Here is an 11,017-nt window from a genome sequence, read left to right as displayed (position 1 = left end):
ATTATTATTACTTTTACAAATGATAGTTTTTTCTGAAAATTTCATGGATTTTTCTCATTTTAAGTATTTCAATCTTTGACCCATTGGGACTTTTTTTTTTTTTTTTTTAGGAATGAGGTATAGATATATCTTTTATTGTTTATCTGTTGTCGTTGGAACAGCAAATAGTATCAATTTTTTTAACATTTCATCTTTTCTCCCTAATTCGGAACACCACTTTGTTTTCTAGGTAGTTAGGTCTATTTCTAGACCATTCATTCTTTTCCATTAATTTATCTGCCTATTCTTTCTTTCAAATTTCTAATTACTACTTTTTAGAATATTTTAAGAGCTAGTAAAATTAGATACCCTGTACTCATTACTTTTCTTCAAAGAAAAATGTCAGAAATTATTTTTCCTGAGAAAGTTTACCAACTTGATATTATAATTGAAACATCCAGTAATAAGTTTAACTAAACATGGAAATGACATGAAATATCCACTGCTTAATTGTTTTGACGGGTTGTCTGCTTGTTTTCAAGGAGGCAAAATGGGTAAGCAGGATTGGGTCTGAATTCCAGATGATCTGCCTACCATACATATGGCCTTGGGTAAATTGCTTAGCTTCTCTGCTCCTCGGTTACCTCAGCTATAAGGTGTCATTATAACACAGATTTTGTATAATCCTCTTAAAGAAAATAACACCGTTTCTTTTCTTATTGATTGAAAAATGAACCTGTATTTACCATGGTGAAGCACAATTCGGCCTCATTTGTAAAACGAATTCATGTAAGTGCACATTTACTCTGATCTTCAATGAATATTTTACAATGCATTTTTTAACGTTCCATAGGAAAACACTGCTATGCTTGTAAGGGAAACTAATGCACAAAGCTAAGTGAGAATATTGCCTTTGCATTTGATGCTAGGTCTGTCGGAAGATGTTAAACAGGTTCATTACTTGGGTTAAATTACAAAGCTAAGAAACTATTAGGTCTACAGTTTCTTGCACCTGCATAAGTGAACTTGTGTGAACAAACTGAAAACCATGTATACTAACTTTAGTTAAATATGAACAAAGCAAAAGAAATATAATTTGATAGTCACTGCCTATAAAATACATGATTATAATTCAATCAATATAAAATAAAATAAGGAAACAACAAAAAAAGTTAAGATGGTAGGCATTTAAAAATACTTCCTAGCTAAACCAAAACCAAAAAATGCACATACATGGTTTTATGTTTGGGAAGCGATTTTTTGCTCTATTCCAAGGCAGATCAGCATCAGTTGAAGAAAGATCCTGAAGAAATTTTGGTAATTCCTGTAAAATAAAGTCATTGCAAAGTTTACATTTATCAGAAGTAAACAAGAAATTTCACTTATTAAAAGACAGTTATTTGTTCTAAACTTTTTTTAATTTGTAAATTAAAAGCACTTATCATAACTGTGGAAATGAGATCAAGTTAACAGTAATGAGTTTCCCTAGGCTTTCACCAAAAATATCCTGAATAAAGTTGCTCAGTTGGGCTATTGCTCTTTCTAAGATAATTTCTTTGCACTTTGGGAAGCCTTAAGATGTGGCAACCATGTTAGTGACCATTTTACATATGTTACTAATGGTTTCATCGGGTACACACTATTGTTTAATATTTTAATGTCTACTTAGTAGGAAGAGGGATTTCAATGATTTATTTTTTGTTTTTTCTCCTCAGGCAGTGTGATTTCATGCCTATTAATTGGTACAACATTGGTCAGTTTGAGAAGATGCCAGAGGTCAATTCCTGCTCTCAGTAAGCATTGTTAAATCAATAATGGAATGCAAAGGTGCGATTAAGAATTATCAGATGTAGATGAAGGGTCAAGAAGATCTATTATTGACATTGGATGAAAATTTATGATATTATTTACCTATCTTGCTCTTGGCAAAGCAAGCATCATTAAAAAGTCTGGTATAAGAAAATATGTTCATTATTTTGTTGAGCTGAAAATTTACGTGTATGAAATTTATAGTTTTCCATTTTAGAAATCTCAACTTACCAAATTCCATAAAAAGCACTAAACATATGTGTGTTAACAATTTTTCAACATCAATATAAATTATTTCTTTTAATTAGATAAGTTTCCCTTTCTTATTTTTTCCCAAAATTAAAATCTAGACAATTGTTTACATATGGGTATGTATTAACGGACAGGAATAGTGTAAGATCTGAATTCTGATGTGTTGGCACCAAAGGCTTACAAAAACTTTTTAACCCAGTAAGGAGTCCTAGAACAGCTTCCTCATGTCAAAGTTTTGGAAATACATAAAGAAGGGAGAAAAAAGGTGAGTTTAAATGGACTGAAAGAGCACTTATATTTTATAATTATTTCACAGAAAAGTTTCCATTTCTAGATTTAAGCAGCTCTGGCTTTGGTAAGCAATGTTCAAACACCAGGTTGATGGTTTGGATGGTAATGTTACACTGGGCAGTCTTATCCTTAAAAGGGTGCACAAGGCCACAATTCTCCCTATTTAGCTCTATCTCTTTTCAGTGGTACCCGAGATGAGTTAGACTGTTTTTGCATTCCTATCCTTTTCCTCTCTCTGGAACACCTTTTTTCCTTTACCTTCTCATTAGACTTCTGCTCATCCTAAAGTTCATCTTTAAAGTCACCTTTTTTATGAAATCTTTTCTGGTTGATATACAAACAGATTTGATCCTCAATCTTTATACATATCTCCATCATGATACAGTAAATTTGTAATTTTTACACATCTGCAGTTCTTACCATAATATGAGCTTCTTTATCATAGAATTTATCATCATAATAGCTAATATTTGTGCCAGCTACTGTTCTTAGTATTGCTTTTATTCAATCATTTTATATTCATAATTTAATAAAGTAGATATTATCATTTTATAAATGAAGATATTGAGGCACAGAGAGTTTAAGAAATTTGCCCAAAGTCACTTAGCTGGTAAGTGCTGATTTAATATATATCAATGTGCCAAATACAATGCCTATCACATAGTAGGAACTTATAAATATTTAAGATGTTAGTGAATATATCCAGAGTTAAAAAGTTTATCAAATATATGCACAAAAATGTATTTATTAAAACACAATAATTTAATAATTTGCTTTAGAAATTCTTAACAAAGCATTAGACAAAACACAATTTTTAAAAAGTTATTAAAACTATGGTCTTCAAAACGGTTAAACTAGAAACTTTCTCATATAATATATGTGAAAATGTTATTGCTAATAAAACTTTTTATCTACTTGGTCATGCATAATGTAATTATATTCGCTCTTATTCTAGTGAAATTACACTTTTGCTCCTGAAAAATTGAGAATTCTTGCTGTCTAAAGGCTAGGAAGAATTTTATGGCACCGTTGATTTTGTTAAGTCCAGACCAATATTTCTTAAGAAGCATAACCAAAAGGCTGCAGGAAATACCATTAATCTTTTCTCATTTTTGTTATTATTCCCTAAGAGACTGAAATATTATAATTCTGAATTATTTAATCCAATTGTTTTAGTCTTTGTTTCAGAAGTTCACACACTGGGAATTTCATGGAAAAAAATAAAATAGAAATAATGTTTTTGGTGACATTTAGAAATCTGTCTTTCTTAATAACAAAATAATCACCTAAGTTATAAAAGATGCTTATAAGTCTTAAAGTAGCTTGCAGATTTGATATCTACCTTATGTTTTTAAATAATTTCAGTTTTATAGATACACAAAATGTTAAAAACAATAAAACTATTCCCAACTTTTAAGTAGATTTAAAGTGACAAATTCTTAATTTTAAACATTTTCATTATATGATACAGCACTTATTCCATAGTAACTTTAAAAAGATCCCTGTAAAACATGGACATTGTTTATATGGTTTTTAAAAAATTTTTAGGCAGTTCTAGAAATAATTTTCTTGTAGTTTCTGGAAGCATCAAGTTCTGGTCTCACATTCATTTATATCACTAATGTAATCCAAGTAGGTAAATGTAAAATGAAATAATTTAGTGTCTAAATGTAAAATAATTACTTAAATATAAAACTACATGTATAGTATGACCTAAACCTTGAACACACACACAAAACCTAATGAATGTATCATGCTATATTTGCATCTACATCTGGATGAAAGAGCAGAGAAGAGACAAGGTCATGCTGCCAATACAGGGGAGGTCTGAAGAAGAGCACCTTTTCCTGACACAGTAGGTGAATAATTCTGATCAGGTTGCACCAGAGGCTGCCCAGTGTAACATTACTATCAAAACAATCAGCCTGGTAATTGGGTATTGATTATCAAGGCCAGAGTCCTTCATGGCCTTGCATGCTTAAAATGGACATGAAATGTGACACATGAAACGACTGGAGGTCTTGCAATGTTGTGACAACTGCTAGTAACATACCGAAAATTCTTCTTGAAACTTTAGGTTGTTGTTTGTGCAAAGCTCTTCAACATGTTGCAGGAAGGATTTCTTGCTTATTGGCCTCCAAGTAAAGAAGGGTATAGAATAGGGTCATGTTAGATTATATTTGTTCACGTTAGCATTGGCACTGGCTTCACTGTTAACAAGTTAAAGAACAATGGACATCCCCAAAACCACAAACAACACAGCTTTTTAAAGTCACTCTGTTATATTTATAAAATTAACTTTTCCTCTTTAAGCTCACTTTCTTTGTATTCATGGTACAAAATTCCTTCAATTTCTTAGTGACATTCAATAAAGGATTTAGCATTTTAATGAAGAACATTTTTCAAGTAAATGTAAGAGCATAAAGTTATCATTGAATCCTAAAGCACATAATACCTCTTTGTCAGACAGAAAACATTTTATACATTACAAGGTTTTAGAAGATATAAAATATTGCAGTGACCTCATTCTCATAATGACATGGTTTTCAAACCCCAAGGAGTTTAAATATCCCCGTATTACTTCCCAAGCTAAAATACAGACATGCAGGCTTCACCCCAGAGAGAGAGAAAGCATTTCTCCAGTTACCATGCAATTAGTCATGCTTTTATGATTTATATCCAGCTTGGAGGTTTTTCCAACAAACATACAAAAAGTGAATCACACAGTAAGGCTCTACTGAGTCAGTGCATCTAACTTTGATATTCAAAAAGAAGAAAAAAATATTTAACAAACTTACTTGATGGATTTTCTATAACTAAGTAACCTGCAATAGAGATTGTGTTAAATGCATTGTGAGTCAGAGTGGACAGCTAATTCTGAAAGAAGTGTAAATTAAAGTCAGAAAATTATAATAAATCAATAATATAAAATGCGCTATGCCTTTAATTAATATGTGATCACTATTTTAAATTTTATTTCTTTTTTGAAATTATATCATTTGGACTCAAACATATCAAATAATTTACCTTCTTTCTCGAGCTAAAAAGTTGTTATTGTTATTATAAATGTCATTACAAATGCCTGAAAATGTTAGGCATTTAGGATACTACATTAAAAATAGATCATTTTTTAAAACATTGCATGGTATTTAGTGGTCTAAAAGAGTTAATGTGAATTTTAAAAATATTTCCTTTACATATAGAAAGTGCTGAACCAGACAGAATGAATCCATAAAACATGACATCACATTGGCTAAGTATTGTTTCATGAGTGAGTTTGGATAAATACACAGCAACAACAAATTATAACTATTTCCATTATTTTAGACCTATCTTTTGTGACAGATCATTGGCCAAATTATTTAAACTCTGTAAAAACAGAAATAATTTTAATGGCTAAGTAGGCTATACACACACAAACTTAGAGAGGGGTGTATCATTAATAACACTTATGTCATGCACAACAAATTAGCACTGCAAAAAACACAAAAGGCACTAAATATAATGAAATGAACTAAGGAACATATGAATGTTTCAAAGTTTTAAATTTAGAATAATATTGGGGATTTTACTATATTCTTTAATTGAAAAATATTTGTAAGAAGGTATGTTTTTTGAAGTAAAGGATGAATAAAAGAAAAAAATTGGTTTGAAAAACATAGCATCATAAATATGAAAACGGTCAAAAAGAAGTGTGTTCAATGAAGAAAACATGAGTAAAAAGGAAGTATATTTCATTACAATACAGGAATTGTTGAAAAATATGGGGGTGTTGGAGCAGGTATTACAAAGTGGAATGTTAGAATTATCAGTTTAATGATGGGTGCCCCCAAGCAGAAAGAGATATTGTATCTTCCAGCTTCTCAGAGTAAACATAAAGTGGTAGACAATTCCATCACCAAACAGGGCATCTAAGTGACAGAGTAGCAGTAACTAAGCAAAGAGTCTTGGTGGATAAGCTTAAGAGTGCCCCACAATACACCAGAGTGATTTAAAGAAAGCAAGAAAGAATTCCTCACTCTACATGGCTATGGAGCTGGCTGAAAGGGCTACCAAATGAGAAGAATCTTTGATTTGGGGAAGGGAAAGTGGAATGTCTGAATATTGGAGGCCCTGGAAATGTCTCTGACACAGTAACAGATGCAGTGGGGACTGAAGCAACAATTAATCTTTGTTGAAAATAATTACCCCTCAGCAAAGACCAGCAAGAAAGAAAGATAAACTACAGGCTACATCCACACATACTACCTAGCTTCCTTAAGATAACTTGTCCAATGCTTCCATGCTACCTTGTTCTTCAGAAATAGGAAAGAATAGAGGGTTGTGTTGGGCAAATTCTGATCAACTGAACTTAAGATATATATGACTGAGATGCTTAGATTACCAAGATCTATTTCCCTGCTACCACATGGACATAGAAACTCTTGAGCTTTGTGGAGATAACTTTCACAGTAACAGCAAATATTATTCCATTGTGATTGGTAAAATTTAAGCACACTATATCTGATTTAGTGACAGGCTAGTGGTCCACCTGTATGAGGATAGTGAGACTGCCATCCTATCGCAGAGAGATTCCTTTTTCCTAGAGGATTATTTGAGCTGCTACTGCAAAAGCATTTTTACTGGGATAACTGGATTTAAAGTAGATGTTAGTTTCTGGGAAAACATCAATAAACCATTTGAAGAATTGGTATACATTTGTGAAATCCCTAAGAGACATTAAATGTGAATAATCACATTAAAGAACAAGTGAGCAAGAAATAGCTAAAGCAAAATATTATTCATATTATTGCTCTTCTTTCTTTAATCATGTCTATTCTTCATTTCAGAAGTTATGATTAATCGAATAAATATACATTTTTTGTTTTAAGTCCATGTCTTTTCAGTGAAAAACTCTACCAAAAGTTGCTGTTTCACTATTCTTAATTCATTTTGCATTTAAAATCTCCCCCTAAAGATTCTTTTTTTTCTTCAGAAATACATCATTGTAAATTTAGTAAGTGCTATGAAACTCAGATTTTTAAAAGTTTGTACAGATGCCATTGGTGCCTAACATCACCTAGGCACTCAACATTCCCATGCAAGGAGATAGTTTCCCAGTACAAGGACCTGCCATTCTCCCCTGAGTGTTTCCTGCATACAGGCTAGAAGCATCGGAGAGTAAATGTCCCAAGAAATATCCATCAACCAATGACTAACCAGAGTTGGGGGATAAATACCCCAGCTCCCTCACCCTTCAAGGGGGATAATAATGATGTGCGTTTCATGATGTCCACCTAAAGATATTTTAAACCATAATGGGCTATATTGGATTTGGGTGGATATTTGTGAATTCTTGTCTTTTATAAAATATGATGCCTTTATTGGTTTCAAATACCTGCTCGAACAATTACCAGTTATGTTATCGTGTGCAATACTTAATTTTTCTGTGCTTCAGTTTCCTAGTTTGGGAAACATATGTAAATTAAGTTCATATATTTAAAGCTCTTTGGCTTTAGTAAGCAATACATAAGTACTGGTTACTATCATTAGTATGATAACTATTATTTCTAGTTTATTTTGTATATCTCATGCTGCTCCTATCCATGCTGCTGTATAATTGACACTGATATAAGGAAGGGATTTTTTCCATTATTTCCCAAAGAATATTCTCTTAATTGTACTCAAAGATGGATAGACTATATTGTGCTAAAATATAGTATAGCCATAAGACAACATAGAAGATGATTTGTCCTTGGAAATTCGATTTTACAGGGAAATGAAATTTTTTTCTTCTTAGTAAAACAGAGTAAGATCGATAGGGTAGTCAACATTTGAATCATGTATTAAAGAATAAGTAAAATTTCCGTTGTAGGAAGAATGACTGGAATGGCATAAAATTGAGAGGGAGGGATACATAGAGAATATCTGGAGTGCAAAAAGGATGCATGAAGAGAAATCCAAGTCTGGATTTCTAGCTCTCAATTCAAGATCCCAAACAAATCTCTAATACAATGACCATAATAATTCAGTTTTCATGTAATCATGTAAAACATTTCTAACCATGCTTACATTTCTGACATTATTCCTTGTAACTCCTCTTCATGCATCCTTTTTGCCCTCCAGATATTCTCTATGTATCCCTCCCTCTCAATTTTATACCATTCCAGGCATTCTTCCTACAACGGAAATTTTACTTATTCTTTAATACATGATTCAAATGTTAACTACCCTATCGATCTTACTCTGTTTTACTAAGAATAAAATAATTTCATTTCCCTGTAAAATCGAATTTCCAAGGACAAATCATCTTCTATGTTGTATTATGGCTATTTAAGTCCCTGCATTAAGGATACAAGCATTTGGGTTCATATATACTTCAGGGCTGGGGCAGGATTACAACTTGGCTTACTAGATGTCCCCCATAACATTATTCATAGTAAACATTAGATAAATCATATCAAATATAAATTTGTGGATGAATTCAGATTAAGATACACAGAAAGCAAAATATGAATATTCTGGTTTTATTGTGAGAGAATATCTGAATTGAATACATTTCCCACTAAATTATTAAGAAATTAAGAATTCTCAAGAGGTCCTAACTAAAAGTTTTAAATATGTATAATCAATAGATTTATCAACAAAAAGCATATGAGTCTAAGCAAAAGCCATATTAGATAACCTAACATTATAAATTAACAGGTGCATTTTGTTAGGAAGTTAGATAAATGAACAATAAAATTCCTCTTGCTTACTCAAGTGATAAATAAATAGGCACACACTTTAAGAAAAAGAGAGATGGAATCTGTTTTGGCTTTTTTTTCTTTTGTATCATTCTTTTTTATCTAAATCCAATCACTTTTTAGAATCTGTTCTTCGCATTTATGTTTATGTAAGATAAGAAATCAAGTTTCGGCCAGGCACGGTGGCTCAAGCCTGTAATCCCAGCACTTTGGGAGGCCGAGATGCGCGGATCATGAGGTCAGGAGATCGAGACCATCTTGGCTAACACTGTGAAACCCCGTCTCTACTAAAAAATACAAAAAACTAGCCGGGCGTGGTGGCGGGCGCATGTAGTCCCAGCTACTCGGGAGGCTGAGAATGGCGTGAACCCGGGAGGCGGAGCTTGCAGTGAGCTGAGATCCGGCCACTGCACTCCAGCCTGGGCGACAAAGCAAGACTCCGTTTCAAAAAAAAAAAAAAAAAAGAAATACAGTTTCTAGTAGTCCAGTTTTTATGTAATTTTCTAGTCTGTACTTATGTCACAATCATTTGTGAGTTGAAATCTTCAAATACCTATCAGTAATGCTCAAATTGAGAAGACACCTTGAGATCTATTACCTGACTATTTTAAATAAAAGTTAGATATTTCCTTCCTCATTGTTGTCTATAGTATACTTATCATTGCTTTGGTTCCTAGCCTCATGTTGTATAGGTGTATTTATCGCTCAGGTATTGGCTACATTCTAAATTGTATTTTTCTTTGAGGTTTTAAACTTCAATGTTTATATAAAAATATTAACTTGAATAATTTATAGAGAGAATTAGAAAAGAAAATGGGACATACCATAAGGAAAATGCACTGACTTATCACTGAGGAGGGATAACTAAATTCCTAATAGGTAACACTGTTTGGTTAAATAAGCACTAAAAACTCACAGAAATTGATGCGCATGAAAATCAACAATGCTATTTCAGGAGTGCTAGTTTCGAATGAAGTGATCCAAGGAGATACTCAAACATACTCAAATAGAAAACTTTATATTAACATTTTAAAAACTTAAAAAAACTGTTAAATGGAAAGTATTTTCAGACTGGTAGGATATTCTCATTCACTTATGATAGTGAGTTTGCCCTCAGACTATATTCAGTTCATTACTGGATAAATCAATTTGGGAACAGTCCAGATTTCAATAAGATAACTGACTAATTTCCAATAGAAAGGGCTAAATGCTTTTTATTACATGAATCTTAACTGTCTTAAATGCTATATCTTTTGGTTGAAAAGGGTCTTATTTCACGTCTGGACTCATTTCTTTAAAGCCTATCAAAAACTTAAATTCCACTCAGATTACTCTTGATGGATCTAGAAGGGAAGCATTTATTTATGTTGGCAGTGGTGATTGAAGACCATATTGTCACAGAGACTCAGCTTTCCCTCAAGGTCAATTAGTTGAAATCTATAGGGAATTAAAATATAGTCCTAATAGCCACAGATGATAGCCTATAGTTGAGCAGCTTCAGCCAGCATTATCAGTGGTATGGGACAAAGTGAGAAACTTTTTTTCTACTTAACCAGTGATGTTAAGTTAAAAATGAAAGAATCTCAAATTTGTCAATTGATGTAAAAATATGTATTTGTATCCCATAGCATATACTTTCTACTTAGATTAAATTTGTGAAGAATCTATTTCTCCAGTAAAATATTAATATTTCCAAGTTTTGTATGATACTGAGTATGAGTTTTCAGTTTGTATATTTCATCAAGTCATTAATAACACATAAATTACATCTACTTCTACAGTATTCTATTGCTTATCCAAAACATCTACTCTAATGCTTTTAGAGGTCCCTCAATTTTTGTTATTTCCTATTATTTTTCTTTATTCTGGGTTTGAAAATGATGTTCTCTCACATCCTTCTTCATTCTTTTACCAAATCATTGATGTTTCTGTAGTGCTCAATATAAACTAAAGGCCGGGCG

At 32.1% G+C, this 11,017-nt stretch overlaps 1 protein-coding gene across 2 annotated transcripts in view; it reads right to left on the bottom strand.

The window, feature by feature from the left end:
• PTPRQ (protein tyrosine phosphatase, receptor type, Q) overlaps positions 1-11,017 on the bottom strand; it is a 238,997-nt gene that overhangs the window by 23,052 nt on the left and 204,928 nt on the right. Inside the window, exons 36-38 of one of the 2 annotated variants that reach the window (XM_011934113.1) lie at positions 5,130-5,156; positions 4,385-4,466; positions 1,213-1,303 (exon numbers count right to left, since the gene is read on the bottom strand). In XM_011934113.1, the coding sequence (XP_011789503.1) occupies positions 1,213-1,303; positions 4,385-4,466; positions 5,130-5,156 (200 nt within the window). The remainder of the gene's footprint in view (positions 1-1,212; positions 1,304-4,384; positions 4,467-5,129; positions 5,157-11,017) is intronic. The other variant, XM_011934111.1, reaches the window with a different exon arrangement.

Source organism: Colobus angolensis, unplaced genomic scaffold, assembly GCF_000951035.1.
Source record: "Colobus angolensis palliatus isolate OR3802 unplaced genomic scaffold, Cang.pa_1.0 Scaffold131, whole genome shotgun sequence".
NCBI lineage: Eukaryota > Metazoa > Chordata > Mammalia > Primates > Cercopithecidae > Colobus > Colobus angolensis.
This window is presented reverse-complemented; position numbering and strand designations above follow the sequence as displayed.